We start from the raw sequence: 25,548 nt of genomic DNA, 5'->3' as shown, positions 1-25,548 counted from the left end.
ACGGAAAAGACTATAACCAAAATGCCAGATTGATTGAAGATAAATCTAAGCTTGTAAATACATATTTTGCATTCCTCGTGGGTGATGTATTAGTGTGTGTGTGTGTGTGTGTGTGAATGAAGGGGATCTGTCCCCCTAAGCTCTGTAAGCTGGGAATGAACAAGCAGAAGATTGCTGTAATGATGTGACCTAGATGTCCCAGTGCTGATCTCTGGGCTGAAAAAAATGAGAGTGCCGTTCAATACCCAGCACCTCTCCCGCACCCCCCCCCCCCTCCCCCCATGCATCTGGGCCAGGACACAATCTGTGGGCCTTTATCAGCAGGAGTCTGGGGTAGGCTGTGTGTGTGTGTGTGTGTGTGTGTGTGTGTGTGTGTGTGTGTGTGTGTGTGTGTGTGTGTGTGTGTGTGTGTGTGTGTGTAAGAGAGAGCTGAGCCATGTAAACACAGAGGATCAAAGCTCAGATTTTGGAGCGTGTGCCACTTGTTCTTGGTGCTGCAGATTAGACATAACAGTTTTTAATTTTCTCTCCTGAGCTGCTTACAAGACGATAAAGCTGTTTGGTTGAAAAAACACCCCCCTTCAGCCGCAGTCTGCCAGGGGCTGAGCAATCATACACATACCCCACCCGAGGGGTCAGCGGGCCACTTTACCCAAGTACAGAGAGAGAGTAAGTACTCAGGATAAACTGTGATTGAACATCCTGTCAGAGAAGAATGATCAAATTCTGACCACCCTAATCCTCCTTCATTGAAAATAGAATTTTACACACACAAACACACACAGAATCACACACATACATACAAAAACACGCTTACTTGGGTGTTTAAAAAGACTTAATCCGACCAGTCTCATAACTCTTGTTGGCTCCTGAGGGATCTGTTCGGATATCTGATGAGTTATTCATTAATAAGACTGAGCGTAATCTGCCAAAACACAAAATGACCCCCTACTATCACCAGATTGGTAACCACTACAAATAACTGGTAACCACTATAAATAACTGAGTTCCTTTGATTCAATTCCATGTGTGTCATATTCGGGGATATCCATATTAAATACTGAACTATAAGGTGTTGCTTTGAGAATCTGTTTACACAAACTTTCCTTGCTTGTACGCCGCCCTCTCAACCCGCACAGCAAAACGAGTGTACCCTTGCCTAACGTCAGAAGGTTAGAGGGATGACATTAACCAATGAAGTGGTTGTTTCGAACAGGGGTACAGGTGATTGGCAGTAACAATGTCCAATCGATGTAGGTAATGGTACGAATATCTGACCAACCACCGAGAAAATACTCAAATCAGCACCTCCCCTTGTTCAGTACCCAAAGTCGAAGGATAGCTGGCCTTTCAATGGACGAAAGTGCGATATTTATTTGTGTTATCTAATATAACTAATTCGGACCGTCAACAATTCTTTCGAATACACAGAATTGTTTAAGTTTGTTGTGAGGAACATCATTGGTGTCAAACATGCGTAAAAACCAACGCCATCCAAGCAGGGAACCGCCGAGAAAGGAATTATCGCCGCTCATCTGAGGCCAATCTCGCTTATTTTTGTCAAATAAGGAAACATAACGAGATAGCTAGCTAGGTAGCTAACATTAGCTACATATATACGAAAGATAACACCCAGGGAGCGAATTGAAACTATATTTGTAATTACATCCAGAAAACGTAAGTATTGATGCGAAGACTATTTGACGCACACACTCTTAGCCAGATAGCTAGCGTTACATTAGATAGATATCTAGCTAACAATACTGTTAGATTTAGCTAGCTTGCTAAAGTGGCTAGCGAGTAAGGCCTACTCGTAAGGCCAGGACCAGTCTAATGTCTGGAAATGCAATGGAACGGTGCGTGCAATTGAATAGTTAACGTATTGAATTAGGAATGTACACACGTACCTAGCTCTAGCTAACAGGTCAATTGATCCACAATACATTGCTGATATCTCTCTGGGTTTTACTTCAGCTACCTACATGGTTTTATAATCTTTCAAACTTCATAAAATGTGTTTTTTCTTCTTCCAGGGATTAGACAAACCCCTGTCTCAGCCGGACGTCGGGGGCTAGCTAGTGGCTATTATTGTTGCTTTAGCTAGATAGCTAACAACTTGTAAATGCATCTGGAGGAATGGTGTTGCTAGCTCACTGCACAGATGCCATTTCAATCCAGCTAGTTGGTTAGATTTTTATGGACGCACAGACTGACATTATGCGTAATCATAGCGTTTATTGCATTTGGCTGTCTGCAGTGTAGCGCAGTCAACAAACAACTGCGCGCGTCAGAAATAATCCAATCGGATCAACCGTAATATTAGCATGGTTCATGGGATTATGTAATCTGTAACGTACCCCCTCCCAAATCAAATTGGCTAGTTAAGACACCAACTCTTGCTATTTACTGGTTTTGACGACCATGGAGTCTTCATCCGCAAATAGAATAGAATTAAACTTGTTTAGCTTCTGATATTGTTAGCACGATCACATGCTCATTTAATAGATTCGTTTGTTTAAACCAAATTTGTAAAAGGGGAAAAAAAAAGAATGCAGAGATCTTCCATTTCCTTCCAGTTGTACGATTAGAAAACGATCGTGGTTCTACACATTTTGCTAAACACCATGCTCTTCACACCTAGTCAGTGAAATTTAAGAATATCACAGGTGGGATTAAGTGACACTAACGCAATGTTAGCTAGAATATGGTGAACTGTAACCCCTGCAAGATTAAGGGTCAAACTAAGCAGGTGACCTACAGTGTGACAGCATGGATTTTGACCCCAGCTCTGATCAAGTGATTAGGGTGTTTCATGACAATTGAGAGAGAGAGAGAGAGAGAGAGAGAGAGAGAGAGGGGGGGGGGTGACAGTTCTACTGGAGGGACAGCTGTGATGTGACAAGTGTGTGTGACGGCTGGGGTCGCTCACACGGGCACGGCAGTGTCTGCTGAAGGTGGGTGTGTCAGGGCGTAGGCTCGTGTGCCACTTAAGACAAACCTTATCTGTTTGCCATCCCGGGTCACATGATCACGAGAGGTGGACGTGTGAGTCAGGTGTTGCTTGGCTTCTTTGGAGCCCAGGGTCTTGATTTGTGTGAGGGCATATTTAGGGTGTGTGTGTGACCACAGAGCTGAACCCAGGCACACAGTAGCATTACGCAATCGCTGACCTCCACTTCCCTCTGAAGAGCCAGTGGTTCTTGGCGTGTGTGTGTGTGGGGAGGGGGGTGTCTGGTTTCGTCCTGTGGTTGAGAGAAATGAATGACGGCAGTTTCGATGGTTGAGTGGTCGAGAGTACAATATAAACTTAGGTTTTCAGTGAAACTCTTTGGATTGAGAGAGCCCATATTAGTTTCACTAGTTAGTCCACTTGACTAGTCACTAGTCAAGTGGACGTCAATAGATAGTTTCTTGTAGATTCCACCAGCAATTCCATGTGTTTGCGAATGTCCTTACAGTCTTTTGCTGTGTTGTAAAAGCTGGGTGATGCAACTACCCTATTCTGTCAGTAGAACTCTGTGTGCGTGTGCACGTCAGACCAAGGATGTTGCTGAATGAAGCTCAACCTGGGTGTTTGCAGCGGAAGGTCGCTAGGCAACACCAGTATGTTTGTTTTATTTTTAGAGAGGATCACTGCTGCCGAACACAACAGATGACATACACACACCTCAGCATGCACGCTCACTCCTTGAAGGAGGGATAGTGGGAGGGAGGGATAGTGGGAGGGAGGGATAGTGGGAGGGAGGGATAGTGGGAGGGAGGGAGGGATAGTGGGAGGGAGGGATAGTGGGAGGGAGGGATAGTGGGAGGGATGGGAGTGAGGGAGAGATAGTGGGAGGGAGGGAGGGATTGTGGGAGGGAGGGAGGGATAGGCTAGCGTCGTAGAGTTTGACACCGGCGAGGGTGGCAGCATGGTGGAGGTATGAATGGGGTGACCCCTCTCACCCTAGGCTTGAAATCCAAACCGCAGGGGTATTAATAGACCCGTGTGTGTTTCTCAGAGACACAGGACTGCGCAAGTGGCATGACACTGTGCACTTGCGTACACACACGCGTGCGTGTGTACGCACCCACACACACTCATTCCATTAAGGCCAGCTGGAGTCACTACTTGCGTTTACCAGCCTTTTTTGGGCACATGCTTGTCATTGTGTGTGTAATAGTGTGAGTGCCTGTGTAAGAGAGAGAGAGTGTGTGTGTAAGGGTGTGGGAGTGCCTGTGTAAGAGTGTATGTGTGTTTAAAAGTGAGTGTGTGTGTGTGTGTGTAAGAGTGTAGGGGGAGAGTACACTTCTCTCCTGTGTGGATGGTGAGGGACATGATTCTGTCCTGTGTGGATGGTGAGGGACATGATTCTGTCCTGTGTGGATGGTGAGGGACATGATTCTGTCCTGTGTGGATGGTGAGGGACGTGATTCTGTCCTGTGTGGATGGTGAGGAACGTGATTCTGTCCTGTGTGGATGGTGAGGGACGTGATTCTGTCCTGTGTGGATGGTGAGGGACGTGATTCTGTCCTGTGTGGATGGTGAGGGACATGATTCTGTCCTGTGTGGATGGTGAGGGACGTGATTCTGTCCTGTGTGGATGGTGAGGGATGTGATTCTGTCCTGTGTGGATGGTGAGGGACGTGATTCTGTCCTGTGTGGATGGTGAGGGACATGATTCTGTCCTGTGTGTCTGGTGAGGGAAGTGATTAAGGACTGCTGCTCTGGTCACATGACTGGGGAGACCTTCCTCTCGTGCTGCTCTCTAAAGTTGAGGCCTCTGGAAAGTGCTGGCCAGCCGGCAGCGTGCTTGGTGTGGCCCACGCAGTAACACAAGAGCCGAGGAAGTGTTTAGGTTACTTCAAAGAAAAGTGCGTGTGTGTTGGAATAGTTGGTGTTCCAGTCAAGGTGTGCTCTGTGAGGCCGTCAGCGGCTGTGAAGCAGAGCTCTGTGGAGATGCTTCCTGTCCGTCACACAGCCCTGATGCCCCGTGGTGATGTCAGCATCACTAGCTTGGCACCAGCTGGTCAAACAAACAAGCCCTCAAGTGCCCCCCCCCGCCCCCCCCCCCCCACCGTACTCCTGGTCCTGTAGTAGGGCAGGGGTGTAGATCTGAGATTATTGGATGGGCAGGAGTTGTCTCTTGTTCACTGATGACCTTGGTGGAGGTGGTACCGTGTATCCTCCCAGAACCTCTCTGTAGATGGAGTAGAATGTATCAATCAGTGACTACAGCATGTAACTGACATCTCAAACTACTTGTTCTGTGTCTCTCTCCACGCCTCCCCAGGTGTAGGCAGCAATGGGCGCGTTCCTGGACAAACCCAAGACGGAGAAGCACTGCGCCCACGGCGAGGGCAACGGCCTCCGCTACGGCCTGAGCTCCATGCAGGGCTGGCGGGTGGAGATGGAGGATGCCCACACAGCCGTGGTGGGGCTGCCCCACGGACTCACCGACTGGTCCTTCTTCGCCGTGTACGACGGCCACGCCGGCTCGCGAGTGGCCAACTACTGCTCGGGCCACCTGCTGGAGCACATCCTGACCGGGGGCGCGCAGTTCAGCCCCGGGGCGGGGGCGGTGGACGGCGTGAAGGATGGTATCCGCTCGGGCTTCCTGAAGATCGACGAGTACATGCGCAGCTTCTCGGACCTGCGGCAGGGGCTGGACCGCAGCGGCTCCACGGCGGTGGGCGTGCTCCTCAGCCCCACCCACCTCTACTTCATTAACTGCGGCGACTCGAGGGCCGTGCTGAGCCGTGACGGCCGGGTGGGCTTCTCCACGCAGGACCACAAGCCCTGCAACCCCCGCGAGAAGGAGCGCATCCAGAACGCCGGCGGCTCCGTCATGATCCAGAGGGTCAACGGTTCGCTGGCCGTGTCCCGCGCCCTGGGCGACTACGACTACAAGTGCGTGGACGGGAAGGGCCCCACGGAGCAGCTGGTCAGCCCCGAGCCCGAGGTGTGCGTGATGGAGCGCGCCGCCCAGGGAGACGAGTTTGTGGTGCTGGCCTGTGACGGCATCTGGGACGTCATGTCCAACGAGGAGCTGTGCGAGTTTGTGCGCTCGCGGCTACAGGTGTGCGACGACCTGGAGAAGGTGTGCAACGCCGTGGTGGACACCTGCCTGCACAAGGTAAGCACACACATACACACACACACACACACACACACACACACACAGACAGCTTAGGCCTGTAGACGAGGCGTAACAGGCTGTTGTGGTGTCTGCGTGGCGTCCAGGGGAGCAGGGACAACATGAGCGTGGTGCTGGTGTGTTTGCCCGGCGCCCCCAAGGTGTCTGAAGAGGCTGTGAAGAAGGAGGAGGAACTGGACAAGTACCTCGAGTCTCGCGTCGAGGGTGAGAACACACACACACACACACACTCTCCAAACCCCCGCATGTCTTTCATTCTCACACACACACACCACACACACACACACTAGGGGTGGAACGGTACACTGAAGTCACGGTTCGGTTCATACCGCGGTTCAGACATCACGGTTCGGTACAACGGAGGGAAAAGCAAAACAAACCAGGTTCCTCTATGAGTGAATACGGAGCATTGAAGATGACGTCAATTCCGATTGCGTCAGTAATTTATTTGGCCCTATTTGTATGTGTATCTAATGGCTGGTTAAGCACTGTAGGGAGGAGTAGAATTATTATTATTTTTGTCTCGTTCCAGTGATTGGCACACCTGGGTTATGGCGTTGGATATTTTTAGTCATTTAGCACACGCCAGATGCTTTGTATGCGTTAGCATGTTACATGTATTTCCACTCACATACCCCGCAACCACGTGCGGTGACGTCAGTAAGAGGACAGGCACTGAGTTATGAAAGTCAGATTACCAAATTTATCGGCAGACACCGCTGCTGTCATTTTGACTTGAATTTTGCGGGGATTACGCTTACAATGTAGCTGTTGTAATGACGTTAGCTGCGCAAATGTCCAGTAATATCTCGATTTTAAATGGTCCATGTTTGATACGTAACGTAGGTGATTACTGGCATAACATATTCAGTGTTTCCCCTAGGTTTACAGCTTTTGGGGCGGCGACGGCGACCATGTACAGACAGAAATGACATGCCTTTGTGTCAATAAGATAAATAACATAAGGCCATTTAGTTTGTTTAATAAGAGAGCAAGCTATAGGAAAGGTAACCTTCAATGACTTATTTTGTGATCGGGCGCTATATATATATATATAGGTGTATAGGTTAAAAAATAACTTTTTAACCTGACCTTCCAGGGGGGGGAGGGGGGCCCCGCCCCCCTAATATAATGGGAGGGGAAACACTGATATTTATGTGCAAAGGCACAGCAGAGTTGTGCTTTTCAACGTACATTTTGAAGAATACAGGATTGAAGTGCGCAATGGAGTTTTTTGCTTGTCGTCCGCAGTGAACGGACATTAAAAGCACTGCTTATTTTTGTATTTGATTATGCGTAACTGCTACATTTGTCATCGTAACGTCTAAACAATTGGAATAACACACATATTGCATATATAAATCACAAGAATAAACATTTTTACGTTTGAATTTTGGCAGGGTAGGCAGTGCCTCTACCTTGCCTACCCAGACTGCATGCAGGGCTCCAGACTAACTTGTTGCCTTGGTTGCACTGGTGCGCCTAACTTTTATTTAGGTGCACCAGCACAAAATTTAGGTGCACCCAAATTTTTCCTTGCGTCGCCACAATTTCAAGGTCACCTTTTTATCACGCTCCATATACATTCATATATATTATGTACATGATCTTAAACAAGAATAAGGTGTAGGTAAATATTTTTTTTATTTGAAGCACAATCATACTGTATATATAATATATATATATATATATATATAAATATATTTTAAGTGCTTCACTGAGCTACCAAACTAAAACATTTTAAGCAAAATAAAACATTTCAAAATAGAAAGTGCTACAGTTTAAAAGTGCTTCCCTGAACTGAGACCTAACATTTCATGGCTCAAAGTCTTATAGCAGGTCCCACCTTGCTGTCTCATGCCCTTCAGATGGCCAACACCTGTAATTTGGCCTTCTTGCCCTATGGCCTAGGCTAAATCATCTTGCCACACTCAAAATCCTAGCTCCATGCGTTAGCTCCATGGCCCAGCTTCGTAACTCAGGGGTCCGCAATTCATTTTTACAAGGGGCCACATGAGAAACCTGAAATGTGTTGGAGGGCCTCATCAATTTGCTCACTATTCATTTTCTCCCATTGTAAAAAGCAGTAAAGTATATATTTTGATTAGCTGCTACTGGTTATCAGAAGAATAAGGATATTCTGTAAATATTTATATACATTTACATTTAGTCATTTATCAGACGCTCTTATCCAGAGCGACTTACAGTAAGTACAGGGACATTCTCCCTGAGGCAAGTAGGGTGAAGTGCCTTGCCCAAGGGCACAACTGGCACGGCCAGGAATCGAACTGGCAACCTTCTGATTACTAGCTCGCTTCCCTAACCGCTCAGCCATCTGACTCTAAATATTTTAGATTTTGGTGTAGGTCAAATAGGAAAGATTATAGAAGTAATAAACAGTATAAAAAACAGTGTTTCATTTTATTTGTAACCAGTTAATCTTCACAAACACTGAAAAGTTGTTTTGCAGTATGTTAAAGATGTGGAATTTATCAACTTTATACAAAAAGCAATACGTTTTTTCAGTTCATTTTGTTCTGTGAGAGAAATCCAGTGGGCTTGAACAAGTGCATCGAAATCTGCCTGAATGTCTGAGGTGGATATGCGAAGGACAGCTGACAGGTAATGATCAGGGTCTGCAGTTCAACTAGCAAACCATCAGCCCGCGCCCACTGAATCAGGCAAGTTCTTATTATGTCCGCGTTAGTTTTTTTTCTTCACAGCTTTCACTTTGACCTCAGTAAACAGATACTTAGAAGTCCATGTCTTGTTAAAAGTTAATCAGTGGCAAAGTTTTTCATTTTTGAGGGCTAACCAACAGCTAACTCTCCTGTCGGTGAGGTTGCGCAAGCGCACATATGTAAATCGCCTGATCGCCTGTAGTCTTTTAGGACTACATATTTACTACCGCTCAACACATTTATTTATTTTAAATTTTTGATTTACCTCACGTGGGCCGGATTGAGACAGCCTGTGGCCGGTTATGGCCCGCGGGCCATACAATGCCCAGGTCTGCTAAACTGACTCTCTGGTGCTCAGGTCGTAATTTCAATCACACAGCATGGAGCTACAGGAATATCTGGACCACAGCCAATCAGAGGCAAAGACCCGCCCCATCTCTGTCTCTGATTGGTTTAGACCACGATATGATCCAACCATGAGTGTCAGTTCCGTTTTAGGATAACAAACGCTTAGTTTTTGGAGAGACAGCGGATGCGAGGAGGTTAGGTGCACCGGTGCGACCTAGGAAAAAATTTAGTCGCACCCGTACACATTTTGGTCGCATAGTGCGACCAATTTGGTCGCACTCTAGAGCCCTGGCATGTCACTGCCCACAACTGCTGAACAACGCCGACACGCAGTGCTTGTCTTATCCACCACTCTCTCGCCTGTACTACTGTAACTGGATGGGAAACCAAAGTTTTCCCAAACTTGCCATCTTAAAGAGGCCGGCGGGTCCTCTATCTCTCGTGGGTCGCCACCACTCGCCATACTCGTCCTTAGTGCTGCTAGCTAGCCTATCTGACTCACGGCGGCGCCAATCAGAGCTTCAAAGCTGCAGATTAGATGTCACTAAAGAACACGAGTATCTAACAGTAGTTCTGCATAACATTAATTAATTTGCACGCAAGTTTTATTAATTTTTATACTGTGTATTCTCCGTGTAATTTCATGCACCGAACCGTGACGCCTGTACCGTTCGGTACGAATACATGTACCGTTCCACTCCTAACACACACACACACATTCTCTCCAAACACATGCATGTCATTCATTCCCACTCACTCACTCTCATAAACACACAAAAACCCATAGAAATTCTTTTTTTGTATTCTCACACTGCCAGATTCCAATTGACAACCTAAAAACCCTTTTCCTGTAGACAATTATCGATGCCTTGACCCACTCCACTCCCCTTAAGCAAAACTCCCCCAGTCTGGCCTGCCCCTCCCTCCCAAAGCTGCCAGGGAGACACGGAGGTGACAGACACACACACACTCTGTGACGGTGTGTGTGTGCGTGTGCGTGTGTGTGTCTCCGTAGAGCTGCTGGGTGGCTGTGGGGAAGAGGGGCTCCCTGACCTGGTGTCTGTCCTGAGGAACATCGCCACTGAGAACATCAGCAACCTCCCACCAGGAGGAGGCCTGGCCAGCAAGTAAATACACACACCCACATACACTCACACGCACACACACTCACGCACGCTCTCACATCCTTTTATTTTGTTGCCAATCAGACTCCCATGACCTCATGAATCAAGCATGCTGTACCTTGGTTTTCCTCCTTAGAAGCAGTGTGTTGGCTGACCTGTGTGTGTGTGTGTGTGTGTCCTCCCAGGCGCAGTGTAATCGAGGCTGTGTACAACAAGCTGAACCCCCATAGAGAAGAGGAAGGGGTGAGTTGATCCCTCTGACCTCTCACACCCACAGCCCCACCCCGCCCCCTCCATCAGCTTCAGACTGGCAGCCTGCTTCAGCCCACACACGGCTGTGAGAGGAGTCTGTCTGTCTGCCCGTCTGTCTGCCCGTCTGTCTGCCCGTCTGTCTGTCTGTCTCTGTCTGTCTGCCCGTCTGTCTGGAAATTGTCATGTTGTGACATGAAACGAGGAAAAATGACGACTGTAGAAACGACACTAAACATCTTTTCCATCCATGGCCTTAACACCATGGCAGCCTGGGGTGTTGAGCCTCTGTCTCCGAGAGCCTGTAGAACTGGACAGTACGAGAGCCCGGTAGAACACATCCTCTTACTGCCACTGGGACAACCATGCACCTGACCTCCCCAAAACATGCTGTTTGTATAGTTTAGCAGGGTGTGTGTGTCTAGTTTAACAATAGACTGTGTGGTGTGGCTGGTTGTGTGTGTGCCATGTTCCTGGGTGAATTGAGTGTCTGGGCTGGTCACTCCTTGAGAAGTATCCCAAATCTGGCCAGGGTTAGTCCGTGTGTGTGTGTCTGACGGTGGCGTGTCGCCCCAGGCCTGCGCGGGGGGAGGCGGTGCAGGCGAGGAGGAGAGCGAGGAGGGCGGCCCGGCGGGCCACCTTCTGGAGGCGCTGCGCCAGTTCCGCCTGCACCACCGTGGCCAGTACCGCTCGGTGCTGGAGGAGGCCCTGAGCTCCTACCGGCTGCCCGGCAACCAGGAGAGCCCGCCCAGCCAGGACCAAGAGCGCCCCGCCTCGCCCCCCTCACCCCCTCCCTCGCCCGACGCCCCAACCGGTGAAGACGTGCCCGCCCCCACAGTCGCAGACCAGCCCGCCCCCTCCTCTGCCTGAGCCTCCGCCCACCCCTCAGCCCCACACCCAGCCTCTCCCCCACCTCCATGTAGGGACCCCACACCCAGCCTCTCCCCCACCTCCATGTAGGGACCCCACACCCAGCCTCTCCCCCACCTCCATGTAGGGACCCCACACCCAGCCTCTCCCCCACCTCCATGTAGGGACCCCACACGACAGAGAACGACCAACCCTGGTGAAGACCATGTAGCATCTGGACCTGGAGACCACATGGACACAAGCTCTGTCTCTAGCACAACAACTTGCACAAACATAGACCACCACCCCCACTGTGTGTGTGTGTGTGTGTGTGTGTGTGTGTGTGTGTTTATGTAAGGAAATGACACTCGCCGTAATTGGGAGCTCAGTGTATATTTTCCCTAAAGGGTTTGGGTTTTGCCGATGAAGTGTTTTTAGTGCATTCTGGGCTTTATAGTCATGGGGGGGGTCAACCTGAGTGGAGACTACAAGAGTGGGTTGGGTTGTTCCCGGACCATTCTTTGTGTGTTTGGGAAGACATCCCAGAATGACCTGTACAAATGGCTTCAGATGGGACCTATCATCTCTGCTGTATAAGCACCAGTCTCCAGTCTTCCCATCCTGTTTCATCTACTGCATATTTCTCGGAGACAGCTCCGAGCATTTTTATGGAGCAGTAGCAAAGAGATTTGTTGTGGTTAAACCCTGCCCCGTCTAAGAATGTATCTAGAACATTTGGAAATCAGCAAATTAGTTGTTTACAACAACAACAAATCTATAAAAATTGTAGTTTGGCAGGTGCTCTCAGAGGTGCAAAAATATACTAACTACTGTGTTGTCTCGTCTTGATATGAACTGGGCGTTAAACTGTAAGGTGTGTGAGTCTGAGACCAGTTTATGATTCCTTTTCTTATCCCAGTACATGCATTGTATGTTTAAGCAGTTCAATGCGTTTCAATGTAAGCAACAAACCCTCAAATAAAGCATTGGAGCTCCAGAACTTTGATGTGCGAGTGATTGGGTTACATGTCTGTCTGTCGTGTCCACTGGGTTGTATGAGACTGGCTACCATGGCGACCCTCTCCCTGGGCATGTCTGTGTTGCAGTTGCTTCATGGTCATGGTGTGTTCCTGTGTAGTTGTGTCGGAGCTAGAGGGAGTTAGGTGAGGTGATGACCAGAGCTGGTCATGGATAGACCCAGCCATGTCCTCCTGTAGGTGATGACCAGAGCTGGTTAGAACCATAGCCATGTCCTCCTGCGCTCCTCCTGGTCTTGCCCCTATGTAGCTCTAGTCCCCAGCTGAGAGCCTGCGTGGTGTAGCCACAGCTGGTAGAGCTGTGTGAGTGCATGCAGGGAGATGGCTGATGGAGGGCTGTATTTCCACCCGTCCAGTTCTACTGCGTGACTGTGGAGGAGAGGAGCCTAGGACAGGACAGCTCCATAAACTATTGAGATGCGCTCCCCCTTCTAGCAGTGTTTGTCTATCTGCCAGGTGAGTGGGGGGAGGAGCCCTGGCAGTCCTACTGGTGGGGTGGGGCGGGGCTGGTGGAGCAGGGTAGAGTAAACCAGAGCCGTCCCAGCTTAACTTCTGCTCAACTTGAACACACAGAACGCCAAGAAGGGACCCTGTACATTTTGACATGCTTCCCATTCGTGGGCCAGTATGCATGATTAAACTTTGATCTCTCTCTGTCTCTCTCTCTGTCTTCCACTGTCTTCCCCTCTCTCCCGCTCTCTCCTTTCCTCTCTCTCCCTTCCTCTTCTCTCTCTCAGAGCGCTGCTGACTTAGAGGACCCCTGGTAGCCATGGTAACGACCCCCGTCTCCTCCTTCGATTGGTGCAGCCACCCAGAGGAGGAGTGTCTCCATTGGGCAATGTTCCCTCTCTCCACATGGGGATGTTGTGTTGGAGTGTGTGTGTGTATGTGTGCGTATGTTTGTGTGGCAGGGGACTACATACACACACACACACACACACTCTGCTTAAACCAGGAGGAATCTCTTTTCGGAAATGTTAAAAATTTAAAGAACTGAAGCATCGTAATGGTAGAGATGATTTTTACCATTGAGTTAATTTTTGTGTTTTTTTTTTTTCTCTTTTTTTTCTCCTTTTTTTTGGGATGTTGTTGACAGTGATCACCTGACTTCACAAGCCGTGCGGGGCAACTCTGTGCGTGTGTGCGTGTGTGCGTGCTACATGTGCTTGGAGGAGCAGGTTGGGGGGGGGGGTCGGTAACTTTGTGGTTCTGCTCCTTGTTCAGCTCCAGGACTGTGCTGCCTGACATACCAGCCCTCGCTCCACCGTTCACACACACACACACACACACATTACAACCTTACACACAACCTGCACCCTGCACACATGTGTTGTTCCATCCTGGGGCACACAAGGACTTGGGTTCTACATGTTCATAGTTCTTTAACCCCCACCAGCCCCCTCCGCTTGGCGCCACAAGCCTCAACGGATCTCATCTGCAGATCTCTGGACTCTGATTGGCTCCTGCTGTTGATTGAAATTCTGATTAAATGTATATTTTTCTGTTTGATGATGGTAATGAGGAGGAAAGGGGAAATGAAAACTCTTGGCGCAGGGCCGGGATGGAGAGAGAAGAGTTAGTGGGTAAGATGGCGCGGTGAGAGAGCGCTGTCTGGACTGAGGTATGGGAAGAGAGTTCTAAGAAAGGGTGCGGGGGTCTTCAATATTCTCTAGTTTGTTCAAAGTCAACTGAATGGGAAGTAACCTTTTGGACTATGTGAGGGCAAGGGAGGGCTTGATGGGATGATTCTGTCATGGTTAACAGCCTCAAGCCCTCTTGACCCCCCCCCCCCTCCCCCCAGCTACTCCCCACCCACCAACATCAGGGGGCCAAGGGGCCCCCTGCCACAGGCTTCCAGTTTAACCCTGTGTTTCCTGGTTCTCAGACTGCATTGGTAATGTTTGTATTTGCTGTTGTTTGATTGCACTCACATTTGATTACAGAAAGCGTCTATATATGAAATAAAATACCTGCCAAGGACCAGTGGTCAGAGTGTCTGTCAATGACTGTGTGTTTGTTGACTGTCAGAGAGCAGATCTGAACGGTCAACCACTCCCCCTCCAGGGTTCTTAATAGAGGGAGTGTGTCCACATCAGGGATGAGTGAGACTCCTCCACTGGGGTCTGTGTCTCCAGCCTGTGTCGGTGGTGGACCAGAGAGGGGCCTCCCCTTCTAATCCACCCTCAACATAATTTGATCATAATCTCCCATCACAATCATATATCTTGAAGGTGTTCTCAATCTGCAGGGAGATTAGGGGATTACAGGCAGTGTGTGTGTATGTTTGGTGGGGGCGGGGGTGGTGGGGCTTGATTTAATGATGGGTTACTCCTCCCCTCTGACATTTCAGTCCATCCTGGCAAAGCAGCTCCTGGAAGGACACTAAATGTCAAGGAAACAAACAAAATATTTTTGGGGCCATTCCAGAAATGCTTACATCTGTAGAGAGACGAGTGGGACAATGAAACAAGATGGTGGTTACCCTGACATCTGCCCTGTTCTCCCTCATTTTCCACCCCCTTTCTCGTCTTCTCCACAGCCCACACTCCACACACTTCTTCCTTGAATGTCCTGAATAGATGGTTAGATCGAAGTCTTTCCACAACCTTGAAACCATTTATCACATCTCCGTTCAGTCGACAGGAGTGCTTGCACTGTGGATGCCTGGTGATGAGAACGGATGCTTTGTGCCCTTGCGCATGCTTTTGTTCAGAAATATGCAGGTGCACACATACTCGCTGCATTCACACTTTCATAGACAGTCATTATTTAGCTGCAGGCACTGGTCTCATGGTTGGTCTTCATTTTGAAAGAGAATAAGATGGTTGAAGCCGTTGTCCCCTGAGATGTTCCACCTGGTGTCACACACCTTGATCCTCACTCTCATAGAGAACCTGCTGCTGGAGTTTGTTTTGTTGTGTAGGTTTTCTCATCACTGCTCCTCACCTTCACTCCCTCCTCTCATCCACCCACTCTCTTCCGATGTCATTCATTTCCAGTGACTGTGAGCTGTGAGGCCCTGAGTTTCCATGGCAGTTCTGGGAAATCTCCAGGAAGAACACATGCAAGTTTACAAGCTTCTATGCACACCTTCAAACATTGGATCTGCTTTTTCTGATCATAATTTCAGGACAGAAAATGAGGGTTTGAACACATGACCGGTCGACTGAGGGAACTGGCGCTCGTGTGTGTGTGTGTGTGTGTGTGTGTCAGGAGCAGCATATGATTTTGAGTGGAGTAATTTAGCAGATGAGCGAGAGGCCATTGTCAGAGGGATAATCCATCTCTCGCTGCTCAGATGGGTTAAACACGCAGCAGATTAGACTGGATTATGCAGACCCACACCAGACAGGACAGACTCAACGTTCACCTCCAATTTCACTGACCAATGCCTCCTCCTCCCGCCTCCCACCCCTCTCTCCAGCCCACCTGACCTCTGCTGTGTGAGTGGTGTCTTTTCCTCTCGTTTCAAACTTGATCCTTTTGTTCCGTCTCACTTCCATCACGCTCACGTCTCTCCTCATCTCACCTCTCTCCACATCACGCTCACCTCTCATCATCACGCTCACCTCTCTCCTCATCTCACGTCTCTCCTCATCACGCTCACCTCTCTCCTCATCTCATGTCTCTCCTCATCACGCTCACCTCTCTCCTCATCACGCTCACCTCTCTCCTCATCACGCTCACCTCTCTCCACATCACGCTCACGTTTCTCCTCATCACGCTCACGGTCTCTCCTCATCACGCTCACCTCTCTCCTCATCTCACGTCTCTCCTCATCACGCTCACCTCTCTCCTCATCACGCTCACCTCTCTCCTCATCTCACCTCTCTCTTCATCTCACGTCTCTCCTCATCACGCTCACCTCTCTCCTCATCACGCTCACCTCTCTCCTCATAACGCTCACCTATCTCCTCATCACGCTCACCTCTCTCCTCATCACGCTCACCTCTCTCCTCATAACGCTCACCTATCTCCTCATCACGCTCACCTCTCTCCTCATAACGCTCACCTCTCTCCTCATCACGCTCAACTCTCTCCTCATCACGCTCACGTCTCTCCTCATCACGCTCACCTATCTCCTCATCACGCTCACCTCTCTCCTCATAACGCTCACCTATCTCCTCATCACGCTCAACTCTCTCCTCATCACGCTCACGTCTCTCCTCATCACTGCTTCTCCTTCTTCTGCCTTTTTCTGTTTCCCAACACTAGCAGATGCTGCTCCAAGAAATAGGATTAAGCCTTATAAACAACCAGCTAAATACATACGGCACGAAACCTTCTCTCGTCGGTCTTTCGCCAAATCTCTCAAGACCTCTTGACATTTGGAGCATGTGAATGCATAGAATGCCATAGTTGTTCCAGTAATAATCACCATGGGGAAATCTTTGTTTCTCAAAACCCACTTTGTCACTTTGCCTTCCACCTTTTCTCTCCTACTTTCATCATCTTTCTCTCTCAGAACAACCTGCCTTCAGCTAAACAGCTGTATGTGTGTGTGTATGTGTGTGTGTGTGTGCGCCTGTGTTGTTGTCCAGCTGTTTGTATTTTTGACTGTGGGTATGTTTGCTTGTCAGGTCAGTTATGTTTGTCACATACACACAGAGTAATTAAAAACAACCCCAGCGATGATGTGATATCTGCAGATCACAGGATAATGATTTAATTACAGCATCAACATCTGGTCCACACATTATAACCTACCGCAATGTCCAGTAGGATGATGCTGTATTAGAACTGAATATCTCATTATTATAATCTTGATGTTTTTTGTTTACAGGTACACTGTACATGTTTTTGTGTGTGTTTGTATGGTGCTTTTGTGTGGTGGAGAGATGTTGCTCTGATTCAGCTGTGAGTGACTACTAGACAATGTGAAAGACATTGTAACTTGCACCCATAACTATCTGTAAATGAGGGAAATCGATGAGAATGTTCTTGTGAGATATCTGAGAAATTAATGTACTGTAATCAGTAAATTCACATTTAGCGTCTAACCAGCTATCTAACCAGCAGCTCTATATAACCAGCTGCTCTAACCAGCAGCTCTATATAACCAGCAGCTCTATATAACCAGCAGCTCTGTCTAACCAGCAGCTATGTCTAACCAGCAGCTCTATCTGACCAGCAGCTCTATCGGACCAGCAACTCTGTCTAACCAGCAGCTCTATCGGACCAGCAGCTCTGTCTAACCAGCAGCTCTATCTGACCAGCAGCTCTATCTAACCAGCAGCTCTGTCTAACCAGCAGTTCTATCTGACCAGCAGTTCTATCTGACCAGCAGCTCTATCTGACCAGCAGCTCTATCTGACCAGCAGCTCTAACTAACCAGCAGCTGTATCTAACCAGCAGCTCTATTTGACCAGCAGCTCTGTATAACTAGCAGCTTTATCTGACCAGCAGCTCTATCTGACCAGCAGCTCTAAATAACCAGCAGCTCTGTCTAACTAGCAGCTCTATAAACCAGCAGCTCTGTCTACCCAGCAGCTCTATCTAACCAGCATTTCTATCTAACCAGCAACTCTATCTGACCAGCAGCTCTATCTGACCAGCAGCTCTATCTAACCAGCAGCTATGTTTAACCAGCAGCTGTATCTGACCAGCAGCGGGCTCTGGGGCTCTCACCTCACTGCTCACCCTCTTACCCTGCTCCCTCTCCTCTCCTCTGCTTTCAGGCCTCCCAGACTCTTCATTCTCTCTCTCTTTCCATTCCTACCCTAACAAAAACCTGTCGAGCATCTTGTCCGAGCACAAAAGCACAACAGCACACACAGGAAGTGAGAGCGTCTTAACGAGGGGATTGTGAGCAGACTGAGGGGGAAGATCCTCATTGGAACCGATCAGGGGTTAAAATTGGAGGGCTTAAGAGGCCCACTTAGTGAAGTGTTAGGTCACAAGGGTTAGTTAAAGGGTTCATTAGGACCTGGGCGCATTGTCTAGAGGAACAAGGAGGGGAGATACGGAGGGAGAGGAATCCACTAAAGTTTTCAGTTTGCTCCTCTGCTTGTTTTGGTTGTGTTGATTGTCACCCTCCTCTTCTCCTGCTCCTGCTCCTTCTCCCCTTTTTACTACCCTGCCCCTCCTCATCAGTAGCATCTCCAAGGTTACAAACACACACACATACACACTCTGAAAGAGAGACATACAGAATAAGGAATGGGTAAGAGTATAGCCTTAACACAGACATATACACACAGTGAATGGAGAGAGAGAAAGGAGTGTATAGTAGTTTAACATTGACACAACAGTGTCCCAGTGGTCCGTTTCAGTAAATAAACAAAAAACATTTGAAACAGCTACTCACCCAGCAACAAAGGCAAGCACACACACACACTCACAGACTGTGGCCCGGTGATCAGACTGGGACATCTGTCTGTGGGAGTAATTGGCATTAACCCTTTGAGCTCAACCACTCCTCTTCCATATAGTTCACTACCTTTTCACCAGACATGTGTTTAAAACAGTCCCCTTCCAACCTAAAACACTTACAGTATACCCACAAAAATGTTGGTATATTGTATGTTTTGTTGAAACCTCTGCTACTGTAAGTGCAATTTACCTTTGATAATCAATAAAGTGCTACTCCACAGTTCTCTAAAACACATTTACAGACAGAGACAAAGGCAGACAAACACACAAAACACTTTTACTTTGTCACCAAATAGAGAGCGGTCGACTCCAACCCAGCCTCTCTGCATGGGGTGTTTTTGCTAAGCTGCTTGTCCTGTTCATAATGGCTAACGTCAAACATCAGGTCCTCCAGCAGGACGGAAAACTGGACCAAAGAGCGTATGTTTCTCTAAGTGGTCCACCGTTATTATAATCACTTTTCTCGTTTCAAATCGAATTTGATGTTAAGCCGTTCTCCATTCTATCACATTGGGATTATCATAGGTCTACACCTAACATTAGACTAATAGAGAAGCATATTCAATCAGCATTAACACACTCTAGTCTAAGCCATATGCTCTGAACCAGTACCCTTTGTGAACGTGTGTGTGTGTGTGTGTGTGTGTGGGGGGGGGGGGGGGGGGTATTTTGAAGTTAGAATTTTTGTTATTGTGCCAGTGCCTGTCCTCAATTTTTTGTGGATTTATATTAGGTCCATGAAAGGTGCAATAAAAGTCAGTCTGGTCTGATATATTTTAACAAATAACTGTCAAAAACTTTTTCTGCATTCCATCGTTTATTCCATCGTTTATTAATCTTGACTCTTAAGCTTTGGTTACCAGTACCAAGCTCCCTCCACCACCACAAACGTCATGGTGTTGGTAGGACATGTGTCCATGATCGGACCCAGTTGCATCCTAACCAAACTAAGAGCCCATGTGCAAAGGGCGGCGCTTGCTGGTCTGTGATTGGCAGCGGTATCATTACAACTGCGCAGTGTGACCAATTGAGAGAGACACTGTGTCGCACCCCGCCTTTCAGGTAAGCTAAAGAGAGAAAGAGAGAATCCACAGCCCCAGTCAGACAGTACAAATACTTGACCCGCAACTTACGCTCTAATTTCTCCGTTCCGTTTTTTTCCGGTTCACCAATGGTGTTCAGATCACCGCTTGAGCTATTGTCCGCCTCCCGTCTCCTCCTTCCCCACTTCACCGACCGGCCAACGATCTTACCTCGCGCTCGGTCACCGGAGGAGACCCCAGTTTGCACTCCCGTGGCTCTCCCGGGGCTATGCTTCTCTGCCGCACAGGTGGCCAGTGTGTGTGAGACTCTGGAGGAAACGGGGGACATTGAGCGGCTTGCACGTTTTCTCTGGTCTCTACCGGTTGTTCATGGTACGTGCGACTCCATCACAGAGCACGAATCTGTGCAGCGAGCTCGGGCCGTGGTCGCATATCACACGGGAAGTTTTCGTGAACTTTATCACATCTTGGAGACGCACCGCTTTACGCGCGTTTCCCACGGCAAACTGCAAGCCATGTGGCTCGAGGCACATTACCGGGAGGCGGAGAAGCTACGTGGACGGCCACTCGGGCCAGTGGACAAATACCGAGTACGGAAGAAGTTCCCGTTACCAAGGACCATCTGGGATGGCGAGCAGAAGACGCACTGCTTTAAGGAGCGCACGCGCGGGCTTCTAAGAGAGTGGTACCTGCAGGATCCGTACCCAAACCCCGGAAAGAAACGGGAGCTGGCGCAAGCCACCGGGCTTACACCAACCCAGGTTGGAAACTGGTTCAAAAATCGGAGACAGAGGGATCGCGCTGCCGCTGCCAAAAATAGGTGAGGACTCTTTCACTGTTACCACCTTGGTCTCCATGCGGAAGGAGCCTATGAAAAAGCAGAACAATATTGGGTCAATAACGTTAAATTTATATTTAACGTTAGAGTTAAATTTGAGCATATTATAGGTTGTTGTTAGGATGTTAGGCGAACTAAAACTAAAATAAATAGTTTGCCTATACAACAACTTGGATAAATTGTCATCTAAATAGTTTAATCCTGGAACAACATGAATGAAAAACTGCGGCCAGTTTTCAGTTGTAGTATAGCCTATGTACATTTTGCCAGAAGAAAAATGCTCTTATAAAATGTATTTGTCAAATAAAGCAATTCACAATTATGATATAAACGCATTTAATGTGTGCTCATTGCTTTAAAAAAGCTTATAGGCCAACATTAATTTTAAAAATACATAATTTGAACTAAGAAATAATAAATGCTGTCTAATATTTATTTAGGAGAGATATTTGGTTTCCTCGTGAAGAGCACAATGTGGGACTTTGCTCCGTCAGAAGTTAGACCATAGCCTATCTTTATCTCGGTCCAAACTAGACATTTCTCTCTCTTTCCTCCGTCCTTTCCCTATAGGGTCTATGTTTGTGTGGAAAGTTAATTGCTTGCACGCCCCATTTGACCCACGAACACGCGTGATTGAGTGTCAATGTGTTTGTAATTCAAGGCAGAATCTATACCGGGATTTTTGTTAATATAGGCCTAGTTTACTTTTGATGTTCTTTTTAATTCTCTAACATTCTCCATCTCTTTCAGATTGCAAAATCACGGGATAGGGCCCAACGGCATGCGCGCTCTTACGGGAACCGAATGCAGCCCCATGGGCAGCGCGGAGCATGGGGAAGGGGACATGCATCTCTCGGTAACGGATAGCGACTCTGACTTCGACATTTGACTTTATAAAAACGGACAAGCTTTACCACATCCGGACGCGGATGATCTGATTGTTGTTAGCCTATCTTATTGTCTGGAGACGATAACACATTATCTCCGCGAAAGAGAGATCAAGAGAAATGGTTTCCATGCATTGAGGACACACGGAACTCTTTTAGGCTTGGTTTGAGTGCGATGCGCATCCTCAATACCTCCCAAATACACTTCTTGTCTAAAGATTAATAAACAATTTGACTTACTCTCCTCCCGGTTGTGGTCGGACTGTTTGTCGTTGTTTTAAATTGAACATGAGTTCCTTGTAACTGTCCTTTGACTACATTAGATTACAGTACAATAGACTAGCCTACAGTACAACACCTGTATATGTGAAATGCCCTATTTTGTCTTTGTCCTGAATTGTGTTTTTAAAAAGTTGTCATTTTATGTAAATAAATACATTTAATATATGAGTGTTTGTGTTCTGTCTTTCTTTAGGCTACAATAATATCCATCATGCTGAATGTGCATACAGCCTTTGTGCAAAATTCAGGAATTAATTAGGCATTGAATAGCCTTCTGAAATTTATGAAAAACGTTTCAAACTGTAGCCCTCCAATATAGTGAAGTAATGAGTACAGTACTAGCGGTGCACCTTCAATCCGTGTGCTTACAGCGCCGCCTACTGACAAGTTGTAAGGTAGCGTCTATCTAAACGGCTTTTCTCATGACGTCAGTCTGTTTGATGCCATACTGTTTTTTAACACAGGATGGTGACAGTAGCTTGGACTGAGACATCTGGGTCAAATCCACGGAGCCGCTACGGCCTTAGTGTTTTCACACTTTGCAGACAACACAGGCAGGTGCGGTTCTGAGGGGGGGCGGGGGGGGGGGGAGGGTTTGTGCCCCTGTGACAACAAGCTTGTGGCCCCGCTAAATGTAGTGTCTGGATAATTATACACATGCTCTTTTGCCCGTTAATGCCTGCAATGCAGTGAAGAAAACTATATGACAACAATACTGGTCCCTCTAACAGTACAATTGGCCTATAGAACCTCCTCTGAACAGTAGTAACGTTCTATTAAAGATATGTTACAGCAAAACATGTGAACAGGTATGGTTATATGACCACAGAGGCTATGATGAGCACAAAAGTCATTGGATAACTAGGCTACATGAATGTATTTAGTTTAGCTTGGCATCGCCAGACCAATCCACATTTTCAAATTCCAATGTGTCATCAGCGGGCCCAGACCAAAATGCCACCTGGCTGCAGTTGAATAGAATCAGATAGATACAGCATCAGAGCTAGAAAAGTCCTCTTGTTTAGGGTTAGTTTATAGTTTGTAGTTTGTTTACGAATGACACATCATTGGATTACACCCGCTCTAAATCAAATACACAGTTGTGATTGGTCTGACCAGATCCATTTTGGATGGGAGGGTGGCCAGACGAATTTAACCTGACTTGCTAGATGGTTTGTTACACATATACATATATCTGGGAAGTTGTATTTGGAGATGGTTTGGACAAAGGCAGGCACTTATATAAATACTTGGCAGGTGTTTGGATGAACCATCTGTCTATCACGGGCTAACTTCACCCGGAGCTGCCAGTAGATTCTTAGAGGACTGGTCTGAACCACTGTGGTTTAGACACAAACAGGTAAGCTGGAGTGTGGCAGGATGGATTTATGGTCATGATCTCGCGAATCCAGCAGTTTCACATTATGTACGATGAAGTCATCATATTTCATGTTCGGTCATGTATCACAAACATGCAGTGACTCAAATCTGAAGTCTACAACCTATAGATATCGCCAGATGTTCTTATAGAAGGCCTCTGTGTTTCGTGCCAATTCCAGCCTGTCCAGATGCACGTCTGAAACGTCAGCCCCCGGATGGAAACAGGAGTCTGCCTGGTCCACCACCATCTCCGTGGTCACCCTACATCGAGCTGCAGGTGGGTTTGTGAGCGCCAACAAGTCTACTATCAGCTTTCTGGATTACCCCTCTTCTTTAGGTGAACTCTTCTTTAGATTAAGATCAGGTGCTTGCCTTGTCCAGCCAAGAACAGTCCTCTTTTTGGCCATGGCCATGAAACATGACTTAGTTGCTCTGGCACTGTGTTAGTCTCATGAACTGGCCATCAATTGGGAAATGTTTGTGTATTTCTGCAAAGATCAAACGTTTCGGAACACTTCCTAAAGAAACCAACTCCTGCTGCCAGCCGCCACATCATCCGTGAAGACAAGTGAGTTTTATCAGCTGACACACATGCCCAGGTCCCAACACCACCTCCACCATGTTCCTCAGAGGGGGTGGTATGCAGCACTCGTCTGTTCTTTAAGCGTCCTCTAGGTTTGCATTGGGTAGTGTGTCCTGTGAGGGTTCTGTAAGTGAAGGATCCTGGATGTAGTAGACACAGATACTCCTCATCCTGGAGAGTGTGCCTGATCTGTTGGGCTCTGGTAAATCTTCTCAGTAGAGAGTATTCTCTGGTAGATCTTCTCAGAAGAGCATTCTCTGGTAGATCTTCTCAGTAGAGTATTCTCTGGTAGATCTTCTCAGTAGAGTATTCTCTGGTAGATCTTCTCAGTAGAGTATTCTCTGGTAGATCTTCTCAGTAGAGCATTCTCTGGTAGATCTTCTCAGCTACTGGTTGCACTTTCAGTAATATTGCACTATTTTACTTCACTGTACTTCACTTAGTTTAGAATAGGTTTATAGGGTTAGCAATAGGTTCAGGCAGGAGGACTCAGTAGTGTTGTTAACTGATACTTTATTCCACACGATACAATACATTATTGTAATATTTGATTTGGCATATGGTTGTGCTCGCAGCGGCTCCCTGCCGCAGCCAACTGAGTGAGACCCCGTCTCCTGAGGCCCCGTCTCCTGAGACCCCGTCTCCTGAGACCCCGTCTCCTGAGACACCGTCTCCTGAGACACCGTCTCGACATCTGGGCAGAGAGCAGCGAACGCATTCCCCCTGAGAAAGAAGAAAAAAGAAGAACCAGACAAAGGGTGGAGGGCTGAGGAGGCGGAGGCCGCAGGAGACCGAGAGCGTCTGTGTCGCACTAGCAATGCAAGTGCCGGGATCCCTGCTCTATACCCCGCCCTATCAGGAAGATGTGCCTTGACGCGTGATGACGATTTGCTAATGACGTGCTAGGTCTCGCGTCCCCCTGCATGAACCAGCTCTGCTTGTTTATTATGGTTTAGTATATTGTATATTTATATGTATCTGTATATTTAGGAGGTTTACTTATTTAAGCTTAGCATAGATGTAATTTATGTTCTGTGTACTTATATGTTATGTTATGCCAGGTGCTTGCGTTGTCTTGTCTTAATAATTTCAGTGCCCAGTCTGACCTTGTGTTGTTCTGTGCATCTGACAATAAAAGACTTGAACTTGAACTCAGTAAAGTATTCTCTGGTAGATCTTCTCAGTAGAGTATTTTCTGGTTTTACAGTTTTTTTCTGTCCTCTCTCTCATGGAGAACATTAAAGTCTCTCTCTCTCTCTCTCTCTCTCTCTCTCTCTCTCTCTCTCTCTCTCTCTCTGTCTCTCTCTCTCTCTCTCTCTTTTTCTCTCTCTCTCTCTCTCTCTCTCTCTCTCTCTCTCTCTCTCTCTCTCTCTCTCTCTCTCTCTCTCTCTCTCTCTCTCTCACACACACACACACACACACACACACACACACACACACACACACACACACACGCACACACACACACACACACACACACACACACGCACACACACACACATGCCTGAACCTGCAGATGGCAACAGGCCTGGTCAGGCCACAGTTAGTGTGAACTGTGTGAACACACAGATTCCAACTAAAGAGGGATTGTTATCAAAGTTACGATTGTTGTTGAGCCCATGGACAACTATCTCTACACATGAAGCTGTCATATACTGTAAGCGTGAGAAAGATCTTTGTGTGTGTGTGTGTGTGTGTGTGAAAGAGAGCGAGCGAGATAGCTAATTCAAAATCATGC

The 25,548-nt window shown here is 47.6% G+C and overlaps 2 protein-coding genes across 5 annotated transcripts; both read left to right on the top strand.

The window, feature by feature from the left end:
• The first annotated feature begins 1,304 nt into the window (after positions 1–1,304).
• ppm1bb (protein phosphatase, Mg2+/Mn2+ dependent, 1Bb) lies at positions 1,305–14,405 on the top strand. 4 transcript variants are annotated; one of them, XM_062475428.1, is made up of 7 exons: positions 1,305–1,677; positions 5,274–6,116; positions 6,224–6,341; positions 10,182–10,293; positions 10,476–10,533; positions 11,116–11,441; positions 11,527–12,697. In XM_062475428.1, exons 2-6 carry the CDS (start codon positions 5,286–5,288, stop codon positions 11,407–11,409), a joined length of 1,413 nt encoding a protein of 470 aa, XP_062331412.1. In that variant the 5' UTR covers positions 1,305–1,677; positions 5,274–5,285; the 3' UTR covers positions 11,410–11,441; positions 11,527–12,697. The 4 variants fall into 4 exon arrangements, with proteins under 4 accessions (XP_062331412.1, XP_062331415.1, XP_062331414.1 ...); XM_062475430.1 differs by lacking the exons at positions 11,116–11,441; positions 11,527–12,697 and adding an exon at positions 13,163–14,405 and having other exon boundaries at positions 1,306–1,677; XM_062475429.1 differs by lacking the exons at positions 11,116–11,441; positions 11,527–12,697 and adding an exon at positions 12,782–12,856 and having other exon boundaries at positions 1,306–1,677.
• Positions 14,406–19,884: 5,479 nt separating this feature from the next.
• Positions 19,885–21,996, top strand: six3b (SIX homeobox 3b). Its single transcript, XM_062474938.1, has 2 exons — positions 19,885–20,660; positions 21,429–21,996. The coding sequence occupies exons 1-2, from the start codon at positions 19,969–19,971 to the stop codon at positions 21,565–21,567; spliced, it is 831 nt and encodes a 276-aa protein (XP_062330922.1). The 5' UTR covers positions 19,885–19,968; the 3' UTR covers positions 21,568–21,996.
• The last annotated feature ends 3,552 nt before the right edge of the window (positions 21,997–25,548 follow it).

The sequence above is a fragment of the Osmerus eperlanus genome, chromosome 12 (assembly GCF_963692335.1).
Source record: "Osmerus eperlanus chromosome 12, fOsmEpe2.1, whole genome shotgun sequence".
NCBI classification, from domain to species: domain Eukaryota; kingdom Metazoa; phylum Chordata; class Actinopteri; order Osmeriformes; family Osmeridae; genus Osmerus; species Osmerus eperlanus.
Note: the sequence above shows the minus strand (reverse complement) of the source record. Positions and strands in the feature narration are given on the sequence as shown.

What these genes read in the sequence shown, in the direction of transcription:
- ppm1bb (XM_062475428.1), top strand. Translation starts at nt 5,286, where the DNA reads ATGGGCGCGTTCCTGGACAAACCCAAGACGGAGAAGCACTGCGCCCAC. An exon ending in TGGACACCTGCCTGCACAAG is followed by an intron (nt 6,117 to 6,223) that starts GTAAGCACACAC and finishes CGTGGCGTCCAG; the next exon opens with GGGAGCAGGGACAACATGAG. An exon ending in CCCATAGAGAAGAGGAAGGG is followed by an intron (nt 10,534 to 11,115) that starts GTGAGTTGATCC and finishes GTGTCGCCCCAG; the next exon opens with GCCTGCGCGGGGGGAGGCGG.
- six3b (XM_062474938.1), top strand. Translation starts at nt 19,969, where the DNA reads ATGGTGTTCAGATCACCGCTTGAGCTATTGTCCGCCTCCCGTCTCCTC. An exon ending in GCTGCCGCTGCCAAAAATAG is followed by an intron (nt 20,661 to 21,428) that starts GTGAGGACTCTT and finishes CATCTCTTTCAG; the next exon opens with ATTGCAAAATCACGGGATAG.